The sequence below is a fragment of the Mesocricetus auratus genome, unplaced genomic scaffold (assembly GCF_017639785.1).
Source record: "Mesocricetus auratus isolate SY011 unplaced genomic scaffold, BCM_Maur_2.0 Super-Scaffold_100691, whole genome shotgun sequence".
NCBI classification, from domain to species: Eukaryota; Metazoa; Chordata; class Mammalia; order Rodentia; family Cricetidae; genus Mesocricetus; species Mesocricetus auratus.
The window spans coordinates 13,778,571-13,803,129 of record NW_024429267.1 but is presented as its reverse complement, the minus strand read 5'-3'; the positions used below and the strand labels follow the sequence as shown (position 1 = coordinate 13,803,129).

The 24,559-nt window shown below is 39.0% G+C and overlaps 1 protein-coding gene across 2 annotated transcripts in view; it reads right to left on the bottom strand.

Moving 5' to 3' along the window:
* Positions 1–24,559, bottom strand: part of Wdr72 (WD repeat domain 72) — a 169,249-nt gene that overhangs the window by 76,228 nt on the left and 68,462 nt on the right. For both annotated transcript variants that reach the window (XM_021229378.2, XM_013116125.3), the window contains exon 15: positions 1,564–2,378. In XM_021229378.2, the coding sequence (XP_021085037.1) occupies positions 1,564–2,378 (815 nt within the window). The remainder of the gene's footprint in view (positions 1–1,563; positions 2,379–24,559) is intronic.

Sequence of the window (24,559 nt, the reverse complement as noted above, 5' to 3'; positions counted from 1 at the left end):
TCTCCTATGTTTTCAGGCTCAAAACTGATAATATAGTTTAAGCATACTTCGTTGTTGTATAAACGTTTAGTAACAGAAAGAAGAAAGGTTGTTTTAAGTCTATCTTAACTTTGTTGTTAAGTATGCAGCAGTGGGTGTGATTTGGGTGTTCAAGATGAATAAAGAAAGTAGAGTCAAGTTGTGCATGAAGCAGACCCCCCCATCTCTGTTTTCTCCCCATCAACACCAGAAAACTGGACAGTAAACATCTGTGACACACCAGCATTATGGTGTGAAGCAGTATAGAAGTTTATGGGATCTGTCTTGACTCCCAACCGCCTGGAGTTCTGTCACATACCAACTGGGACAGACACTTGCTGGCCTGAGCTCTTATGAAACAGATTGCAGAGACCTCCTAGCCTGCAGCAAGCAGGTCCAATTCTGTCCTTGAATAGCAAGATGGGCTTGTCTGACCCTCTCAGCCCTACTACTCACATCACACACGTTTCATGTGTAGAGTTATTTTTTATTATTTGAATGAGCCCCTGCCTCCGTCAAAATCTATTTTCTCTATCTTCTGTAGGTCATAAGCTGCAGACATACTTTATTAAGTATTTGGTGAACTGGATTGGATTTAATTAAATCAGAATTTTTTTTTTGGTTTTTCGAGACAGGGTTTCTCTGTGGCTTTGGAGGCTGTCCTGGAACTCGCTCTGTAGACCATGTATGTTAAGGGACATAGCAACTGCCAAGTATTAAACTAGAGCTGCCATCCGTTACTGGTGGATATGCCTTCTATAAGGCACACCCTGTGCACAATCATACCACCCCTATCTGAATATGCAAGGCACAACTTGTGGTATGAGCACCTATTTAAGAACTATTTGTTCATACCTAACTCACACCATGTAAAATAGACTATAAGCTATGTACTTGTGTATGGACACATGTATGTATGCAGTCAATCCATCTATGACTTCACTAAGCATCTAACCCTCTGGTTTTTCTAGCACATATGAATACAATGGATATTTGTCGAGTAAGCTAATATTTCTAATTTTGTTTTTGTGTTCATGCGTGTATTCAAGTGTGTGCATGTGTGTGCATACGCATGTAGAAGTCAGAGGTCAATGCTAAGTATCTTCCTTGACCTTCTATTTTGAGCCAGGTCCTCTCACTGACCCCAGAGTTCATCAATTGTGTTAGAATAACTGGTCAGCCAGTTCTAGAGCTCTACCTCCCTCTGCATCTCCAAAGTTAGGGTTGGAGGCACCCACACCCAGACACAGCTTTCATGTGGTATGCTGGAGACTCAATCTCAGGTCTCCACGTTTACATGACATCAAGTTATCTTCTTAACCTAAATAAATACATATTAAAACATATAGAGACACAATTATCCTCTAACCCAAAGAATTAATGGAGAAATATTTTTAAATGGGCTCTGAATTTTAAAAGTTCTCTAACTTTTTAAAGCATCTTCAACATCATCTCAGAAGGAAGATGAGTGGACCGAACACAGAGAATGGTCATAACAATTTTGATGTCTCCATTAGAATCATCAGTTTCTCTAGTGCTTCTTACCTGTCCGTTTTACAGGCCAAATCCAAAGGCATGTTAACTAACTTATTAACTAAAAAGAGTCTGCTCAGTAAATATACTATAGTATCTGATTGCTGCAAGGTATTGCAGTGATTGTCTGGACTTCTGGGAATTCCAGTCTGGTTCGGAAGAGTGGCTGTGTATTTGTTTGACAATTCTAAAACTTTTCTGGAGAACAGATTTACTCCTGAGTGCTCCTTCATTTCAGTACTGCATACATCCCAACCAGGTAGCATCAGGGAGAAGAGGTTTTCATTTGAAGCAAGTCCCAAAGACACAGGACTCTGCAGCTTTAAGATGCTGAGATGCCTGGTACAGAGGCTGTCTAACTCTTTGTCTACTCCCCATGGCAAAACACAAGACAGAAACAATTTTGCCATGTCTATTGTGAGGCTGGCATCAACCTTTCTGGATGGCTTAGGGTGTGTCTTTTTGGAGCTCTTCATTTTCTTCTGTCTTTTAATGCCATCACTCTCCTCTGGAAATTTACAGTTATTATCCCCAGAGGGCAGGCTGTCCCCACTGGTCTTGGCTTGTGCCTCAGCATGGAGAGAGCTACACGAGGCTTTATTTCTTCTCATTGTCAATGTCTTCTTCTCTACTGTGCTCTTGGCTCTCCTCAAGATGTCACTTCCATAGAATGATCCAGAATGGTCAACATCATTGATGGGAGTAGGTAGCAGTAGTTCCACGAGATTTTCCAAATCAAACAGGAGAACATGGAAGCCAATGTAACTCCATTTTGTTTTCACAGGCAAGACATTAAAAGGTCTTGGGATTGATGTGGCATCAGAAACCTGAGGGGAAAGGTATGAGCATATCAGAGTTCATAAATAAGTAGTAAGGTTCTATGATGGCATTGTGGTAGAAGAAGAAATATTTAATTACAGTTAAAGGCAATAATTATCAAGTTCTGCTAAAAACAGTTATGACAATTGGTTTGTTTTAGTTATGAAACTTCCCTACTGAATTGAATATTGTAGTATTGTAGATTCTGCTGACAACCACCATAAACTTTCCTTCCTTGAAGATATTTCCCTAAGTAAGTTTGAAGTAGACTTCTGAAAAACAACAGCCCTAGATCAGAGTCTTTTAAAAAAGAAATCATTTCAGTGTGTGTGTGTGTGTGTGTGTGTGTGTGTGTGTGTGTGTGTGTGTGTGCTGCAAACATATAATAAATGATGCAAAGGAAACCCACACTGAAGAATCAACAAGCTGTTCTTTCATTTGGGTTTGACAACAGAGCATGTCTTGATATCAGGACTGCCCATTAGAGCTGAAGGTCTCAGGTTTATTATTCTTTTGCTTCCAATTAGTATCTTTGACATGTTTCCTCAACTAACCTATTAAAAGTCCCTGACAAACATGTATTTTTATAGCTATTAAATTCAGCAAAAACTAGGCAAATCAATGAAAATGGGAAAGAGTATAATATCACATTCACGTGAATATGTCAGTTCAATGGACTCAAATTCAGAAAGCACACTGAAAATTATACTTTCTTCATTTCTTTTTAATAAAAAATGTTACATTCTCAGAGAAATATAAACATTATCTACATTTTTTCCAAAATTAATAATTCTATGAAATTTAATTTTTTCTCTTGGATTTGACCTGCAATATAGAAAGATTTCCGTGTTTTTCCATCCTGATGTCCAACTGCCCCAGTGACTGCTGTGAATTTTCCCTTTGCTCACTGGTCTAATTACCTGGGACATCAACTGATGTATTTATCACCACTGGACACAAAATTGTGTAATAACACTAAAAAACAAGGACAACGCCTAATCAAGTAGGTCACCTTATTTGGTCATCTTTTTGTCCTTCAAAGGTTTTCTATATGTCAGAAAACACATGTCAAATTCCAAGACATGTTTCTCACTTATTTAGATCACAATGAACATCTTTTAACAGTTTTAATAATTGTTCTAATTGTTATCTATCTTTATCTGATTACAATGTTTTGACTATGACAGTACTGTGAGTCCTTTTGCCTTTATATTTTGTTTCCTTTTTTTTTCTTCTGCTAAAAGTTTCTCAATATTGATATTCTTAAAGAATCAACTTTTAAGTTTGTTTTAGTGTCTCAACAGAATAATGTTTTTCTTGAAAGACAGTTTTGCTGAGCACACTGTTTCAGCCTGTCTCACAGCATTCGGAAGGCATTATTCTGCAGATGCGGCCATCCTTTCTCACAGTGGAGAAGTCAGCTGCTCTGTCACTCCATCTGTCTGCCTGTGTGCAAAGATCCACTTGTCATTAATTTCCTGATGTTTATTTTTTCCAAATTCCAGTTGATTCCTTCCCAATTGGGTTTTAAGACTGTATTTTTGCTCCCCAAAACATGCTTAACTTTATATGTTACTCTGCTTCTGAGTTCTGCCTATGGTTTCCTGGTTCTTTGTGTGACTATTACTGCATGCGACTGCTTGTATGAGATATTTTCAGGAGAACCCCTTGAGACACAGGGTAAGGGCACATTCTTCAAGAGAAAAAATTAGTTTGTGCCTGCCTTATGTGCTGGGTTCTTACCCACAGGATACTTTTAAAGTAAAATGTTTAGTTTAAAAGTTTTTCATCCCTTGTGTGTATTATGAATTCTGACTCCTACATTTCAGTACTCAGTTCCCTGTCAAAACTATGTTCCCATATTCATCTGAGGTGGGGAGACCAGCAAAGGCACAGAGTTGCATTTTCTTGTTCATTTGTGGAATACATCCTCAGCCTTGGTTCACATTTTCACTGAGTGTCCAGTGTCTCAGGAATGACAGACTTGGACTCTTAGCAACATTTCATCACTGCCTTGACTGGTACCCTGTCTTTAATCACCTGTGGAGTGGTTAAAGTTAACCTAAATTCCCAGGGACTCAACCACCTTTTGGCTTTCTTCATAAATGACTGAAATTGTATTCCCATTTTGATTTTATCATCTGAAAACTTCTTTAATTTCTTGATAATTCAGATAACTATTCCTTTTAGAGATTAAAAAATATTTTGTCTATTATTTTTAGGGAATCTAGTAGGACTAATGTTTAGGATAATAGTCTAAAAGTTGACAGAAGTTGGGTTTACAGTATTGACACTTTTTAAAAATTGGGTTTTCATCGAGGAAATGAGCACTCTCTCTTATATACCACAGAACCAATACACATGGTGTCTACTGCATGGAAATCAGCTAGTGTTATATGTTACGGTCTTAAAATATTATATGCCATTTAATATTGAAATTATTTAAAACTAATGTATGCCTCAAGATAATTCCAAAGATACCGAAAGTCATACAAAAACAATGTACACTACAGAACTTTTTATGACTTCAGCTACCCAATAAATAGTCTGTGGCCTAATTTGTCTAAATACATCACGTGTGTACTCCTAAATAACTGCCACATGGCTGCTAAAGCAAGGATGCACCAGACATGTGACATCATGGCAGGGATCTACAGGCATTGCTGGTGGAGATGGTTAGGCTTTTAAAAATACAATCCCCATTATGAAGCTTTGGATTTATCAACATCTCCTTTTATCGATTTCTTAAATGTCCACAAAATTCAATGTTTAATTATACTGAACAATAACTTCTTTTACAAACATTCATGTGGCCAAAGAAAATAGTGATAATTGATAAGGCTTTGGCATGCTGTGATTTGAGCTTCAGAGGTCCCCAAAGGTCATGTGATAAGGCTTGATCCCGAGTTTATTGCACCATTTGGAGGGCCCTGCAGCAGCTGAGGTGAGATTTCTGGGACTGTCCTCTGAAATGTGATGCTATGGCTCTGACCTTCACTTCTCTATCTCTTTGCTTCCTGGCTGCTAGATGCTGACCAAGTTTGCTTTACCACAAGCAGCACCCCTGTCCCCAAACTGTAGTTTACCAAAGGCCTGATATCAACAAGGCCAACTGGCCAAGGACTAAACACCTGAAACCAGTCACCAAAATATACCTTCCCTCCTGATAAACTATGTGTCAGACATGTTGTCATGAAAAGGAAAGCAGGCTAACACAACATACACTGCCAAGAAAAACACAGGAAGGAAAGTGTAAGAACAAAGATTAAAAGACAGATCAGCAAAGACTAAGAGTTTAGGTAGATAAAGAACTACACAAATTAATTAGGAAATGACTCCTATCTCAGGGCATAAAAAGGAACAAATGTAAGTAAAGCATCATAGGAGACAAGCCTTAAGCCACTTATCTCCACACGTAGACACACAAATAAATATCTCCTCACTCCCCCCACACTCATGCAAACACAAAACTAAAATATAACTTGAGCTGGGCGGTGTTGGCACATGCCTTTAATTCCAGCACTCGGGAGGTAGAGGTAGGCGGGTCTCTGGGAGTTCGAGGCCGGGCTATACCGACAGCCTCCAAAACAATACAGAGAAACCCTGTCTCGTAAAACCAAACATATATATATATATATATATAACTTGAAACACAACAAAAAAACTTGTCAAGCCAGAAGACATTACTACTATGACTGCTACGTATGCTGTTATTTTTGACAACTTAAAACCCAGCCATTAAGCCTAATTCTTATAGTTCCCTTAAACCCATGTTAAATTCACATCTGACCAGAGGAATTCACTTAAGAAACTGGCTCCTAAGTGAGAAACAAATGTCTTCAAACCCATTTAAGCCCCAATTACAGTTCAGTCAAAAGTTGTTCTGCCAAGATTAGTCCCTGGGCCCCTGTGCACTCAAAGCCTTGCTCAGAAAGTTAGCATTCCTGATCTTTGTACTACTGAATACAGTATTCCTCTTTGAAATTTTTCTTTTTTTTATTTTATTTTCCAGTTTAAATTTAGATAAGAAACAAGGTTGCTTCACAAGTCAGTTCCAGGTCCCTCTCCCTTTCCCTCCCCTCCTCCCGTGCCCTCCCCTCCCCCCCCCCCCGTTATCCCCTCATTCTCCCAGGGAGGGTGAGGCCCTCCATGGGGGTGTCCATAGTCTGTCATTTCATATAGGGCAGGGCCTAGACCCTTCCCCAAGAGTTCAGGGTGAGAGTGCACCTCACATTGTTCTATGGGAGTCCAAAGTCCGTGTGTATACTTGGGATGGGTACTGATCTGATCATGATTTTGAAATTGGGAAAGCAAAAGATTGTGATTAAGTTGTTTTCACAGACTTCAAATAAATACTTGTTTCATATCCCTTCTATAAATATACAAATGCCTATTCAATGTATTCTGGGTACTTAAAAAATCTTTGAAGTAGAATCTCAGAATTATGAGACAAATACTTTCAAGTAAAGGGGAAAATTGTTAGATGGTTGCAGCAAGACTGTCCTAAAATCTACTTGGCAGTACAGGTGTGTAGTGATAACTATTCAGTCAGCATTTCATAGTCACCATCACAAAAATAGGAAATGTGCATGGCTGGGTTTCAGTGAGAAGTATTTAATAACTATCTCAGTTTCATTGCAGTTGCTGTAATAAAAACCCTGACAAAAACAACTTAGAAGAGAAAGGGTTTCTTTCTGCTTACAATTCCAGGTCACAGTCCACCACTGTGGATAAACCAAGGTAGCTACTTCAGCTAGTCTCAACACATTCAGAGATAAGAGCAGAGAAAATGAATGTGCACATGCTCACTTGTGTTATGGAATATTACTTTAACTATGTAAAGGTGTGTTACATTTGCTTATGCTGCATTTGTTTAATAATGTAATGATGCCTTGCCTGCCTAAGGCATCTGATTGGTCTAATAAAAAGCTGAATGGCCAATAGCTAGACAGTAAAGGGACAGGTGGGACTGGTGGACAGAGAGAATAAATAAGAGGAGAAAGGAGAGGAGAACGAGAGAAAGACCTAAGGCCAGTCAGGCAGTCAGCAGCCAGCCAGACACAAAATGGGACATACAGAATGAAGGAATGGTAAAAGAGCTTTGAAGCAAAATGCCAATGAAGAGAAACAGGTTAAATTAAGTTGTAGCAGCCAGTGGGAGAAGCATAAGCTAAAGGCTGCACATGCACAACTAAGCTGGAAAGGAGGAGGAGGAGGAGGAGGAGGAGGAGGAGGAGGAGGAGGAGGAGGAGGAGGAGGAGAAGAAGAAGAAGAAGAAGAAAAAGAGATGGATTGGATACAGCTCCTTTAAGAGGCTCTGCCATACAGCAGAACATTTAAATAGCCAACACACTGAGTAGAAACAACAAGCTAAGTAAAAAAAAACATGCCTGCACCAATGAGGGTTCCAACTTCCTAGAGCTGGGGAGGTTAGCCATAGCTCCTGGTTAGATTCAGCTCCCAACTGAATGCAGCTCTTGGCCAGGCTCCTGAAGCCTAAAAGTTTTACTTTCATGGGACCAAGCTTGGTGGAACCAGTCACTGGTGCAAAAGCCACTCAGAAGTTTAAGGTCAGAAAAGGCTAGAGACATGTAGTAAAGACAGGTCCAGATGTTGAAAAAATACCTCTAAATAGTTCACAGTGTTTTTAAAAATGTGCATGAGCTTATGAAACAAAATAAAATGGGCATTGACAGTCGTAGAAAAAGTAAATAGCTTATAAATAATAGTCTTTAAAATGAGAGTAAAGAATAATATAAAAAGAATAAGCCTTAAAGGTGGGAAGTACACAGGAGGTCTGGATCATATATGGTGTTGTGTTAACTTTGAATTTTTTGAATGCTGATGAGCAAGTGAAACATTGGATTGTAAAAGGAGCTGCTGAAGCAGGGTGGTGTTGGTTCACACCTTTAATCCTAGCACTCAGAAGACAGAGGCAGGCAGATTTCTGTGAGTTCGAGGCCAGCCTGGTCTACAAACCTACCCATGGATACCCTGTGTCAAAAAATAAATAAATAAAAGAAGGAGCTGCTGAATTAAATCAGCACACATACTTTAGTGGTGCCTTAGCTTAAAATGGAAATGTATTGCATTGGGGGAAAAGCTATGTTTTTGTTTCCACAGGAAATAAAAGATTGTAGATTCTTTCAAAGTTAATAGAGATCAGGTTTGGTTTGGGGAGACCGCCTGAAAATCTTGGCCACAAACATGAAAAAATAAAGAAAAACTACAAGACAGGTGATGTGTATACTGATCCCTCTGCATGGGAACAGTTCTAAGACTGGACAGCAAATGTCATAACTGGTTTTCCCAGGACTTTACCATTATCTCAATCTTTTTCAGGGTCCCCTAAAGATGCTGTCACCCTCAGACAACCAGAAACATTCTAGAGAACACAACACCCACATGTTGAAGAGGTAGAGAGGTAGTTTTTTTGGTCATTGGATGAGTTATGGATGTTTGTCAACATTTAGGAGGGATATAGTAATATAGGATAAAAAGACAACTATTAACTCAAATATTGTACTTTGGTATGGTTTTTAGTATTCTAATATAAATTTAAGGTTATTTTTGTTATACTGTATTACATGGTACATGCAGTACCCATAGGAGCCAAGAGAGGGCATCACATCCCATGGATCTGGAGCTACAGACAGTTGTGTGCTACCAGTGCTGGAGTTGGGGATCAAAGCCTGGCCCTCTGTGAGAGCAAACAGTGCTCTTGACATTTGAGCCATCTCTCTTTCCTAGATAAATATTTTTACTTTAAACTAAAGAACTATGTTAGTCTAAATTTTACCGATCAGGATCAGTATCTATAACACAGTTTGAATCCCATATGAAAAGAAACAAACACCCCCCACCCCACAAATTCCCATCTTGAAAGCATCCACAGACTAATAGCAGAGGGTGAGCCCAGTGCTGAAACCTAAAGAGCTGCAAGGTTTTGTTGTTGCTTTTTTTCCCTCTCCATAAATGTCAGGGTCCTCTCTATTCTGTCAAGCACTCACTCCTAAAATTCAGCCTCGGTCCATTAGTGATATATGAAAACCAATACTGCTACACTGTATTTTGGAAAGTCTTAAAATGACACAGAAACCATACCTGAAAAGTCAACTTAATGTACATGTTACTGACATGATATCCAGGAAAAGGGAAGCCTATCGCAATCCCCCAATACATTAACTGATTTAATACACACAACCACATAAAAATTTCATGACAAGTGCAGTTCAGATGCCGTTTTACCTGTCTCACCTTGTCTCTGAAGGCTTTTTACCAGTGGGATTCACCTGGTTCTGGGAACTCAGCTATCTCCCTTAAAAATATACATTTCCAGTAGCTGATGAAGGGCCTCATGTTGGCTCCCCTCTCCCCGCCCTCTTCCTAAAACTAACCATTTTGCTGACATAATGACAGCTCCTGATCAGGTGACCCCTTTGCAGGCTTCAGTGCCTTTTTATCAGACTCTAAGCTATAAGACACAAATTAAGAGGAATTCCTGATAAATGTGGTAAGAAATTAACATTTAGCAAACATTAAAACGATGCCATGCAATTTTCACTTTGGAACCATTTGTTCTAAAAATATAGATTTGATACAGATATTGGCTACAGAGTGCCTTAGTTTATAAAGATTAATGACACAAGGCATAATGAGTGCCTGGTCTCGATCCTAATAGTAAATTGGTTAATAAATTGCCTAATGAATTCATGTACTAATGACAACTAAGTGTTTACCAAGCAGACGTTTACTAAGCAAGCCAAGTAATCCTTCTCAAGGTATAGGAAGGCTATGTGAGATTTTCTTTTCCTCTCTGAAATGCTTTCGATCCATCTTTCCTCATAAAGATGATGCAATTAGCCTAGAAAGCTCAGGTCCCTGTTCTTTCCTAAGCCCACAGCATCACCATCTCTAAAATTGATGGGATCTAGCAGGGCACACTTTCTATTAAACTTTGTTTGTGGTGACCCGTGCAATGTCAATAACCTGGTCTCACCTGCATTCATGCTACTGGTCAAAGGCTGCATTCAGTCCGGGTTTTTCTGTCTTTTGGCTTATGTATGTCTACCCTCAAAATAATGCTATTTGTGCTGGCTAGTTTTATGTCAACTTGACACAGGCTAGAGTACTCTGTATGGGTGGAGCCTCAATTGAGAAAATACCTCCATAAGATTATGCTGTGGGCAAATCTGTAGGGCATTATTTTAGTTAAAGATTGATGGGGGAGGTCCAGCCCATAGTGGGTAGTGTCATCTCTGGGCAGGTGGTCCTGGGTTCTATAAGAAAGCAGGATGAGCAAGCCATGGGGAGCAAGCCCATATGCAGCACTCTTTCATAGCCTCGGAATCAGCTTTTGCCCCTAAGTTCTAGCCCGGCTTGAGTTCCTGTCCTGACTTTCTTCAGTAACTACAATGTGAATGTATAAGTCAAATAAACCCTTTCCTCCCCAGCTGCTTTTGGTCATGGTGTTTCATCATACCAATAGTAACACTAACTGGGACATTATTGTTTGCTTAAGTTAAAAGCTGAATGTGTTTGTGTGCATGCATGTGTATGTGCATGTGTGTTTGAATATATACATGCATATGTGTGTGTGTGTGTGTGTGTGTGTGTGTGTGTAGAAAGAGAAAATACAATGTCTTTTTCAGCAATGTACCAGTTTCTAGAATCAAAACTATATTTTAAGTGCAGTGACACTTTCATGGAAAATCACATAACACAGAATTTACCTACACAAAATAAACACATGAACAGAGATTTTAACCACTGAAAATGTGCACAGTTATGAACATTCTATATACAGCCAGAATTCTAGTTGTAAAGTAAAAGTCAAATTTAAGTTTTGGGTATAATTTAAATGCCAATTCCATAATGAGTTGACACAGTGATTGTAAGAATAAATTATGTTACAATTTGAGGAAAGCAAGGTTTTGCCAGCCATGAAATGAAGTGATCCTTGCTGCCACACAAGGATTAGAGGAAGTCCCAAGTATTTATGTTCATCTATTTTAACTTGCTTATAGTGGTGAGGCCATTACCACACACAAACACAAGCCGAAGGCACAAAATACACCTCGTATTTAGCATTGTGAATTTAAAATGAGATCTGTTTGACCATGTCTGTGTTTGCAATTCGGAAAATCTCGTTAGAGTCCATTCTTGGTACTGCATTGCTCAATTTAATACATTTCTACAGGGGCTTAAGAGACGGATCAGTGGTCAGGAGTACGTGTTGCTCTTGCCTCAGACCTGAGTTCCATTCCATACAACCACAGGGTGACTCACAACTGTCTGTAACTCTAGTTTTCTGCAGGCACATACATGGTACACAGACACAGATATAGGTATAATAATCATACAGGAAATAAACGTAAAAAGATATTTTTATCTAAAATTTTAGATGTTCAAAAGAGATGATTTGTATTTTACCACAATAATTTTATTTTCATTGTCAGCAACTAGTACCACTTTTAAGGAGATTTAAAAACTTGATTACTAAATTAGATCAGCAAAGGGCTTTGCTCTTCCTGAACCAAATACATGTAAGTGTTCGTAACAAATAGTTGAGCTCACAGGACACCATAGCAGGCAGGGACGTGTTGCTAATGAAACGCTCATAGCTTACAAAGCTGAAATCCGGGAACCATCGCAGGGCCAATAGCAATGAACACCATCAATGTGTCACTCAAACAATAAGGTGCAAATGAAAGTGTCAGCCATTCTGTGAGCCTGTCGGAGCCCTGGGTTACTGGATGTAGTTGTTGGCAATAAAATCATCTGGGTCCATCTGGTCAGGTGGAGGGTGGCGTGACTGGCAGTGCAAACAGTAGACGAAAGACAAAGGCTTCATTGTGTGCCTGGTGCACAGGAGAGTTTGGGGAACTGAGCTCACAGCAGAGACAGCATTATCAAACTAATGGCACAGGCAATCACCGGGCCACCGCGCATCCCAGGGACCAGCAGGGCATCCATTTTCAGCTAAGTGCTGGCTGGCGTACGTTTTTCCTTGCTCTCACCACTGCAGGGGTAAGACAACCCAGCACTCGAGACCCACTGCCTGGTAATAAATTACTATATTGGACACTTTTTGTTTTCTTTCGCCAATGACTTCCCTGTGTAGTCTCACTATCATTACCAATTAACAGACAGGCTGCTTCAGCCAACTGTATCTCACTTTGTATCGGCCCCAATGCTCCGATTGCCTTGGCACGTTCCGCAGGGTCAAGAGGCCCCTTTGACCTTTTCCTACTAAGTCTTCCTGACCACTCACTATTGCGGCAATCTCAGCTGAACAGATGGACACTTTCTGCGACACTATAAAGCTTAGAATATAAAGATAAATGAAATTGTGTCTCAGGATTCATACTGGTTTATGAGCTTGTACTACAAAACTGCCAGTCTTAAAGTCAATCATCTCATCCCAGCTAATAGGAGAGATTGCTTGTTTCTTTTTAAATCTACAGCTTTATGATTTAAGTCTGAGAAATGGGAGAATCTATAAGATGCTTAGTGAGTTGACTATATTTCTAATTAGTATAGCAGCTGATTTTGAAACATAGGGCATGGTTTTATATGCCTATTGTTTTAAATCAATGACTGATAAAGGAAGTCACTCCATACTAAAGTGTCCATGTTGAATGAAAGATAAATGTTCTAATTTGCCTTATGCATAATTTTTCTTGTATCACTAACTTTTTCAAAGGTGACTCTAGTATTTTTTTCTTCTCTGGACATGAGAGGAAAACTAATAAATATTTATCTTTATTGTGACTTTTTGACACATTTGTGTAAGTTTACCACCATGGTTATTTGAATATTTTAAAATTGATAGTTTAACCTTGGGCAAACTATGATATATTTTTCTTCACTCACACTATGATATATTTTTCTTCACTCAAAGGCTGTCTTCTTTAAATAAAATGAATGTGTTATTTATTGTTCAGATCAAACTACATTTCTAGAGTGAAATAGTGAGCTATTGATAATCATAATGGAACCACAGCCGTGAGCCATGATTGTCTTGGCCAACCTGGATGCATTCCCACATGAACTCAGATGTGTAAGGCCATTAATTTACTTATGGAAAATAATGAATGTTTCTCTGTCAGTCATAAAATGTAACTGCTGGACTAGGAAGAGGTCTACTGTCTCTCTGCATAAAGTGCTTCCAACATAAACACAAAGACCTGAGCTTGGAACCCCAGCAATCATATAAAAACAAGGCATGGTGTTATGGCTATGTAACCCAAGAGTTGGGGCAGGGCAGAGGGAGGCAGAATCTAGTTGTGGGATGGTCAGTTGGTCTAGATAAAGCCTATGATAACCCAGCCAGTCTAGCCAAAGCCTATGGTAACCCAACCAGTCCAGCCAAAGCCTATGGTAACCCAGCCAGTCCAGTCAAGGCCTATGGAAACCCAGCCAGTTTAGTCAAAGCCTATGGAAACCCAGAAAGTCTAGCCAAAGCCTATGGGAACCCAGCCAGTCTAGCTGAAGCCTATGGAAACCCAGCCAGTCTGGCTAAAAGGTAAAGAGCAGACAGACATTTATCAATGTTTACCTTTCATCCCCATATTTGTGTACACATATGCACACACACAAATAACTTAAAAATTTTAGTCCTGACTATATAGATAATTTTAATAACTGAAAAATAATTTCTTCTAAGCTTTCAGGTTAATGGGTCTGGAGAAATGGCTCAGAGGTTAGAGGCACTGACTGCGTGTGCTCTTGCAGAGGACCGGGGTTCAATTCCCAGCACCCACATGGCCACTCACAACTATTTATGTCTCCTGTTCCAGGAGATCTGATGCCCTCTTCTAGCCTCTTAGAGACAAGGCACACACATGCAAGACACTGAAACACATAAAAATAAATTAAATGTGCAGATTGAAATTTTGTTTCAGTTAAGCATGTCAGATTTATGTAGTAAGTGGAAAATGAACCAAGGGCCCAACACAAAGAATATTACTGAATAATTCAAAACTTTTCATTTCCACATTTCATACTTCTAAAATTCATGCCACCATTGTCCTATTGTGGTATTGCTGAAATAATATCTCAGTAGTCAACTAAACTTATTAAGTAAGTAAATACAGTCACAGTAAATAAGAAACAATACATGTGTATATATAGTTGATTTATTTTGATTTTATTTATTTTTTATCACGCTGGGAAACTGTTCTACTACTGAGTGACATCCTACTGTCTGTCCATCCTTAATTGATTTTAAGGCAAAAATTGCTCAACATTTTCCACAATCTTTGAAGATCACGTTAAGGGTCCATAACTATAGAAGGGAAGAGAAGGAAGGAAGACAAGAAGCAAATTTACCAAGAGGTCAGGTGGACAATCATTTCAGAGGTCTAACAGACTAGAGAAAAGGCTGGAAGACATAGCCACTTGCTCCCAGGGAAAAGCTAAAACACAAGCAACAACCCAAGTGTCCTCGACCTCCAGAAGGAGAGAGAAGCCAACAACCAGCTTTCCAGTTTCAACATCTTAGAGAAAAAATCTAAAAAGCAAACAGCCAATACCATTTTTCTGAGGCAATACCTCTCTGGAGTGAAAGGCATCCTCTTCAGGGAAAAGCTCTAGAGTTATAGAGATAGAAATAATTATCTTTCTGCTCACTGGGATGTCTTTATCTTTCTTCCGCAGCCAACAGCCTCTGCTGCCTTCATAGCCTACTATCTGTACAATGAACAAAGGACAGACTGGTGCTAACAATAAGCGAAACATAAATTGGGGTTGTTTTAGCTAATGAGATTTGGGATTTTAAACAATTTAGTATCAATGGATGGATGAAAAGACAGACAGACAGAAGTAAGCTGAGAGAGGTCTGGTGACAAATCCAAAGTCACACAGCCTTTTACTTAATCAACCCAACATTGAGGAGCCCTAGTGGAAATGAGAGACCAGTGTGCTCTTGAGAGAATACTTTGTGCTTCCTTTGAAAATTACCAGAAAATCCAAAACCACTCTCCCCACAACTCAACTTTGGTTTGTTCTACATCATGTAATAAATGGCACTAATAGAAACAATAGCAAATTCAAAAGCACTTGTATGAAGAAGTGGCAATCTTAAGTGGCAAAATAGATGCTTGTCTGGGGCACTTTCCTTAAACAGCAACCGTTTCCTTTGATTTCTTATTACCTCTTACTCAGTACATAATTGTCAATTAAGATGACAAGTGTGTGTTGTTAAATTACTGGGAGCTTGGCCTCCAGGGATGAACACAAATTAAAAAGTATGTGCTACAGGCATGCTGATGTGAGTCACTCCGAACACCTTTGCTTCCAACTATGACACTTTAGTCAGTGGCATCACATTAGTACCTTAGAAACGACACCCCTATAAGCTGATAATTGGCCAAAAGATCATGAAAGTTGTAGGTTTAGAGAGAAAACAAGCCAGCCAAAACTGGCTTACCACTGCATAGCATGAGGAACAAATTTTTAGTAAGTGCTTCTTCCCTTTGCAGTGATATGTGTATATTTAAATAACAAGCTGGTTCTGGAGAGATGGCCCAGCTGTTAAAAGCAGGCACTACCATTGCAGAGAACCTGGGTTCAATTCCCAGCACCTATATCAGGCAGCTCACAACCACCTATAACTCCAATTCCAGGAGACCTGTTGCCCTCTTCTGGCCTCCAGTGTATCCACACATGTATGGCATGAATTTACATAGGCACCCATATATAAAAATTTTTAAAAAGCTTTAAACAAGGAATTTGTAGTCATCATATTTACATATTTAGAAGATGTATCTCCATGTGGTCACCAAACATTCTGGTCATTTCAATTCTACAAACAACTTGGTAAACTGAAATCAGCACAGAAATTATCATTGGCTAAAGCAATATGTAATAGAAACCAAAGTAAATGAAATGTTTGAGGACAGAAGTTCTTTTTAAAAGATTATATAGGTGCTAGACAGGTGATTTAGGGGTAAGGAACGTTTGTTGCTTTTGCAGAGGACCCAGGTTCAGTTCCTAGAACCCACATGGTGGCTCACAACTGTCTATAACTCCAATTCCAGAGGATCAGATATCCTGATGGTACTGCACACACATGGGGCACAGGCAGATATACATACAGGCAAACATTTATACACATAATGATAAGGGGGGACTGTAGTAACACCTCACAACTGATTCCTGAAGTTTTTTCATGTAAACTTAAGTAGATGGGACATGACAAGAAAACTCAGTCTCCACATGCAGAACATTGTACCTATTTAGAACCTGATTCCAGGGTCAGAGCCATTATCTGACATTCAAATTATCTTCACCTCCTCTTGTGAATAAAGTTTTATAAAAACACAGGACTGCCCCTTTACACAGAAGTCATCTACTTCTGGTTTTGCATTACAGATGCAGAATTGGAAGGTTGCCACAGAGACAAGCCAATCCACAAAGACAAGAGCACTTAGCATCTTATCTTCAGGGAATAAGTTTTCTAACTCCTGTCTTATCCTACATGAACAAGGGTTTTATTTGAAAGCACCCACCAGTGTTTTGTTTTCTAAGAAAGCCACATTAACAAAGTAAAGTAAGAAATGAAATTCCTTCAATTTGGGTGAATAGCATGTGTCATGATTCTGGTCTTATGAGTACACATATGTTATGAAAAATCTTTCCCACCACTGATAAAAGCTTCCTTTAGAAGTCCAATTCAATAGCAAAAGTCTCAAAAATCAGAATCAAAGCAGGCCAAGGAATTTAACAGACATATCTCCAAAGAAGATAGACCAGTAGCCAACAAAATAAGCACAAATTATTATGAAAATGAAAGTTATAAGTACAATGACATCACATCTCATCCTGTGAAGATGTCATAAAACTAAAACAAAAGACATCAAATATCAGTGAGGGTATGGTGAATGACTACTGCAATACAAAATCAAATGAAAAAAATACCCAGGTTCATTTGAAAATTGAAACTGAAACTTATACTGAACCACTGAGGTGGCCCAGCAGATAAAGGCACTTACTACCAAGCAATGGATGACCTGAAGTGGACACCTGGAATGAACATGGTGGAATGAGACAACCAGCTCCCACAAGTTGTCTTCTGATCTCCAGACTGTGTCATCACACAGACACATACACACACACAGACACACACACACACACACACACACACACACACACACGAGAAATAAATGTGAAAAAAAGAAGCTAGGATTATCACATGACCTAGAAATTCAACTTCTAGGTAAAGACTCAAAGAATAAAATTGTGCGAATGCCCAATGCAGTGTTATTTACAATAACAGAGATGAGAAAACCTAGATGATCATTGGCAGAGGAGTGGATGAAGAAAAAAGATATTAAACAGCTGTGGTAAAATAATATCCATCCCTAGAAGGAAATTCTACAACAGATAACAAAACAAAAACCACAACAAAAATCCCCCCAAAACAAAGGACCTGTGGACATGATGCTGACTAAAAAAAGAACCAATCACAGAAAGAGCACCGCATGGTCATACTTAAGAGACCCACAATCCAGGAGTGAAATCATGAGAACCAGGAGCTGTGGTGGGTTAAGTTATTAGTCAATGAACAGAAAACTTTCAGTCCAGCAAACTAAGTAAGCCCTAGGACCCACTGAAAAGCATTTTGTCTAGATAGTGTTACTCTGTAATAACTAGTGGTGAGTACAATAAAACTACCAAGTCCAGATTATCAAACTCTCCTGAAGAATGGTCAGAAGGTTACTTTTCATCTCTCCTTACTATACATACTATCTCCAGTTGTATTAACATCTCATTAACATCCTCCTTAGGATTCATGTTATTTCTGATCTTTTAGGATTGGTCCCAACAGCAAACTGTTACTTATCCATCAAGACTTATTTATGACTGTTATGACCCGTGATCTAGATAGCAGAAGCCCTTAAATGGCACAGTTTGCCTTCAATGGTACTTTAGATATGGTCATAACATACATACACATCATTTCACGCCTTTAGCCGACTTCATAGGAAACACTTAATTCCCTGGTCCACCAGTAGAGTAGCCACTGCTCTTAACCACTGACTCATGTCTTCAGTCCCTGCCTTTTTCTCTTTTAGTTACAATACATCTCTTCTCCCTGCACATGTAAGCTGCCTGAGTCCTGGATCTTGTTGAAAGCCCTAGTATCCAGGGCATGGGGCACACAATAGATGTTCAATGAGTGTCTGAAGAATGAATTTTCTGCCTGACCTCACTACAAAATTTATACAACATATATATCAAGGAACTTAAAGTCTACTTGGGAAAGTAGTATAAATACTTACAAATAATTAGGCAACACATTGGGACTTCAAAGGTAAGCTGCATTGTTGCTTGTTAAGCAAGTAGAATTTGAGTAGACAAAGAGGAAATCTGGAATATATGGACCTCTTCTAGGAAGAGGTGTGTAAGGCCTGGAACTGTCAGTGCCAGCGTGAGGAAGAGCATTGTCTACCAAAACTTACTGAGCAGCCTAGTCCCCCGATCTCGATTAAGAGTATTAAGGGTATTAAGAGACAATGAAGAAGAGGGAATCCTGCTGTCTTCTAAGACTCTGAACCTATCCCACTCAAAAAGAAATCTGCAAGCATTCAAAGTGGTATACACCGGAGTGTCACAAGCTATCCCTCCTGTCCTCTGAAGAGAGGGGCATGAAGCAGTTCCCAAATCAACTGCCAAAGCAGGAAGCTGTTGCTTGAAGGTTACAGGCTTACCTTGTGTACCACATTCAGGAAATGAGGTATAAATAAACCCCCTTCATATTTATCACACATACATTTCTAAACGTTATTACAAACCTGTTGTTAGATGGCTGACAGCTTTGGTGGTTTTATATTAAGGGGTGATCTTGAAAAGTAATTATCCCAGAGAAGAAGAAGACTCGTGATATACAATATAGTCCTCAGGCTATGTCTGAGTGATTATTTTAGATAACTCTGTGACTAGGAGAAATGAGCCTGAGATTGACAGACAGGTAAATAGAGGGGATACCATAAACTTCGCTGGTGAACAAAGCCATTTTAACCATGTCACCTTTTGTCTATCTGAGTGTTATAAGGAAATTCCCATTTGCATCTCACCTAAAGTGAGACATTGGTTCCCTGTGTGCCAAATATCCTAGATTTCATTACCATTATTGGATAAGCTTTTAAAGTTTATTAAGCCTGCAGATTATGGCACTTGCTCCCATTATACTTCATGGTATTTCTATGAATGTGATACCCATTTATTATGGTCTTTTTAGAGACATATATAAATTAAGTGTCACAATCCATTATAATTTACTCATTAGAGAAGGATAGGTGGATTGTAATTACTGCAGTTTTACAAAGCTGGCATGGGGGTGTATACCTCTGATCCTAGGACTGGGGAAGACAGAAGCAAGAGGATAGCAGTAAGTTCAAAGCCAACCTGGCCTATGTCATGAGTTTCAGGGTAGCCAACACTATTTAGTGAGACCTTGCCTAAAAGAAAACTCTGGTTACAAATGGAATTATAATAATTTCAAGTAATGCAACATTTTAAAACACAAAAACCTCATCCCAAAACTAAAGGATGTAGAATATGAGGCCAACCCACAATAGATCCAGCTGCAGGGCCAGTGCCCAGCCTGTCGGAAGATCTGTGCTCACTCATAGTTACTAACTGCATGCTTTGTCTCAGGGCCTAACTGCTATCTTGTCTAAAACTGGAGGGCAGATCATATAATCCAAGGCAAAAAATAATGGTACTGAATGAAATTATCATGAACACATGGAAGACTAGACATTTCTGCTACTATCATGGCAATCCCATCCTTGAACATGCCAGAAATTAAGGTAACATGTGTTCTAAAGGTTATTTAAGCTAATCTTTTGTTTGTGCAAAAACAAAAAGCAGAAAGGTATTGAAAAAAACATGCTATGGGGCCTTAAATGGTAAACTTCACTTTAAGTGTAAGTGAGTAGGTTGAAGAAACAGTAGGTGTTTGGTGGTCACAATGTTTTGCTGACAATCCCATGATACATGAACTTAGTGGACAATCTAGACTTAGATGAGCATTCGATTTGGCACTTGTATCAGCCACAAAATAATAATTTTATTTAAGTCTCTGGGTGATCTCCTAGGAAGTCAAAGCCTGTAGTCTTCGCTCTGTATTCCAGACATAGGTCCACAGTCAATGCCAGACTGTGGGGGTTGTAAAACAGCTTGGATGGAGGGGTTAGAAAAAGGAAAAAAAAACATTTGCTACCAAACATGAAGTGGAAAGAGTCGAATTTTGTATAATGACCAGAGACCTCTAAGTAGGTAGGAACGAAAGCCCTGAGGGTAAACAGGACTTTGTGTTTCATAAGCTTTGGGAATGGCTTAAGAAAAAGCATGTCTTAGGCAATGGGTCAGGGGGCACCCACCACCAACAGAAATGAGAGCTCAGACCTGTTTGTGTACAAAATTATGTATATAGGGAAAAAAGTCCCTGCTGCCCACGCAGCATCCTGGGAACATGAGGAATAATAATTGGAGGAAAAGGTTCTTTGGGCTGTGTACATTTACGATGAAGATGACTAACAGGCCTCGAGATGTCACTTCACAGAACTGATGGTACTTCTAGGATGCCACTGTGAAAACTCAATCCTGAAAAACCAGTTAGGAAGACTGGCTGACTGTGTTTTCTACATTTGGACTCTTAGCATCAATAAACAAAGCTACGGGCTTAATACATTTTGTTTTAATAGTTCAGAGGAAATATTCCATGAGAATGAATGCTTTTGTCTGTAGAACTGCTTCCTGTAACATTTTTGCATTTTCCGCTCTTAGAAACAGCATCAGCATACGTCACTGATGCCAGCACTGCCCTGTTGTGTTTATTTAAATGGGCCCAGAGGGTGTGCTCAGTCAACAAGTGACATGGCCGGCTTTCAGGAAAAGAGATGTCATTCCTCTTTCCTTTCCTGTTCTAAATTCTGTGAGGGAACCCAACATCTGAAGTTCTATAAATGTTACTTTTTATTCCTGAAGCTAGCACCTGGTATTCTAGTAATGAATAAAATGTTCCTCTTTGTGTATTTCCTTTATTACTAACATACTGGATACTAGTGTACTATCATTACAAAGATAATGATTTTACATCACACTAGTGTGTAGTGATACCCACTAGTGTGTATACTAGTATAGTATACTAGGACAGTATAATGCTATACTAATGATCCTAATGTGCATTGTTACAAAGTATACACTAATGTCTATCATTACAAAGATAATGATTTCATTTCAAGAAACTTCACCACCAGAAACAATTTACTTAAATAGGACAGTCTGACTCTGGGAGTACTTTAATAGACAATGGTTTTCTCCATGAGGCTGAATAACAGATAAACAAAACTTGAAAATCCATGTTTTTGTTGATACTGTTGTTCTTTTGTTTTGGTTTGTTTTTAAGAAGAAAACAATTTAGAACTGAAAAGTAAAAGGAAGGAAAGAAATTAAGAAATTCACAAAGGAAATGCTAAAAGTGACCATGATCATAGCATTCGCATGCTTTAAGAGACCTATCAGATTATTCATGTCAATAAAGGAAAATTTTAAAGCATGAGTAGTAAATCACATTATCGCTGTCTGTTGATTAAGATGAACACAAAGTGGGTTGCCTGGTTCACTTCGCTTCTCTCCACATTTCTGTGCTGATCCAATCCCTCTCCCAGCAGCACAGGCACACATGCACACACAAGTTATCTGGCAATCATAGAAAGAATTTAGTTCCAGAATATTTGTAAAATCCCACAGCTTCACATCCCAACAGGGTTGTTGGGATACATTGCCAGGAAGGGTCCTGAAGTAGATCCAGGCTGCATGGAGCACTGAGAGGTAGTATAAACATTTATTCATTGAAAAATCCTCCATGAGAATTAACAAAAGAGATAACATTCGTAAAAATCAAAGCTGAGCAAAGCCCTTCTCTGGGAGAAATCAGGAGTGCCTATCAGCAATTATAAAAACAATAATGTTGACCTTGACTCAGCCTTAAAGGTCTTCGTTCACAATTGAACCATCAGCTTTATGAATTTTCACTTGCTATTGCAGCAAAAGATTCAGTAAATGCAGAGATGGCCAGTAATAAGACAACAGCTGTTTCAACCGACCCCGGTGAAAAGGCGTTTAAGAAAGGACACATCACACTGGCATTTTCTATGTTCAAAATGACAGCTCTTCCAGATACCATTCAACACGCCTTTGATGAAGACTTACAACATCTCAGGGAAATACCAATAAAAATCCAAAATCACATAAAGTCAAAGAAAGAAATAATTTAAACAAATTATATCTGCAATCCTGGGAGATCAATAGTCAGCTAAAGGTTTTATAACTTGAAATGTTTTATGGTTCAAGATTTTACCTTAAGACATTTTTTTTTCTCATCTCGAGGATGCAATTTTATTTTCTCTTCTGTATGTTAAACATAACGTATAGTAATAAGAGAGATACCTGATCAAAGAGGAAATAATAGAGAGACCCAATCAAAGACAGAGAGGGAGGGGGACCAAGTGTAAAGTTATTGGAATTAAGAGATTCAATAGCTATTACTGCCAGTTAGGTATCATAGCAACCTTGTATGATTAAAAAAAAAGTGCTAGAAAAGTCCCTAAAAAAAAGTCCCCAAATCTGCAAGACTACTTTGGGAACACAATGCTGTCAACATCTGTGGGTGTTGCCATTGGCACAGCTACAAAAGATTCTACCATTCATATAAAAACAAAATAAAACAAAATTACACACAGAGCAAAGGAAGGGAATGTAGAAGACACATTGACAAGTAAACATAAAGAAGTCATTGGTCTGGCTCTGTAACATCACCCAGAACTCTGTCTGCTTTTACACTAATTCTGTTCTACAGAGTACAGAGACTCCAGGCTCAACTGCCCTGTAATTGTGACTCAACAGGAAGTAGGGTGTGGAAATCATATCCTAAAACTCTACTTTGGTACCGTCTGTGGCAAGTCTTAACTGGAAACTCAAAGTGAATTGCATTTAAAACAATATTTAAGCTTCCACTTCTCCACCCTCGATAGCTGTTGATAGGTCCACGGAAGAGAAAAGAACAGCTTCCTAGAAGCAAGAAGCTGATATCGATTTTTTTTTCAGCAGTGAGTCTCTCCCGTTCTGTGTGGCTGCTGTCAAAGGCAATCTGTAACAGCTGGAGTCAAATTGTACTATTTAGAGAAAGAGCCCTTGTCAAGTGGACCGTAAGTCCCCCAACAATACGCTATTCAAATGGCACTTTGCCACACAAATTGCTGACGGGATGAATAACCTGTGGCAGCGACTGAGGCCAGTATCAAAGTTTCATTTTGATGAGAGGTTTTACGTTCACACACTAAGTAAGCTTCCTTTGAAGAACTGTGAGGCTATATATCCCGGGCCTCGGAATGCTGCAAATAATTAAAATCTGTTTAAATACATCAAGGGACCTTGACAACATTAATATGGATCTGGTGTTAACTGCATTGGTCACACGGGGAGGAGCGGTGCCTTTCTGTGGCTGGCACTCCCCCCGGCACGTGCAGCACAAAGCTGGGCTCCCGCCAGCCGTGCACCATGAAATAGGCGCTTTTTCCTTTTGTAACTGCGATTTACATGGCTGACGAAGGTTTAGATTTCAGCGAAGCTTTGAAGTCCTCTGAGGAAATTCAGGGTGGCTCCTGTGCAGGAGGCCGGCAGCTGGAGTCACTTCAGCATGCTTATTCTTTCTGTGGGGACCAGACCTCCTGAGGTAGTTTTGAGACAAAGCTGTGATAGCCTCTACTAGTTTTCCTCGGGGTTGAGGCAACTTTCTGAATAAAAAAATCAAATTAAATCAAGTCTAAATTCTTGCCAATAAATGAAACACAGGAGTTTTGTTTTTACAAAGAAGCTATTTTTTAAAATCATTATCTATTAAGGAAGCTTTTATTCACCTTACAGAACCTCTGAGATATGGTTACCTTCTGTCAAAAATATCCATTGCTTCATGTATGGTTCAAAAAGCATACTGCCATGACAATATTGTCACTATCTGGCTTTCCTATATTGCCTCAGGTGGGGAGGTATTATATTCAGTCACTACGTCCTAATTAGGGATTAAGTAAAGTAAAACATTTAAAACAAAAAATTTGCCATGAAACATATAGAATTGAATGTTTTCAATGCTTAGTAAAAATACATTTTCTTGCAA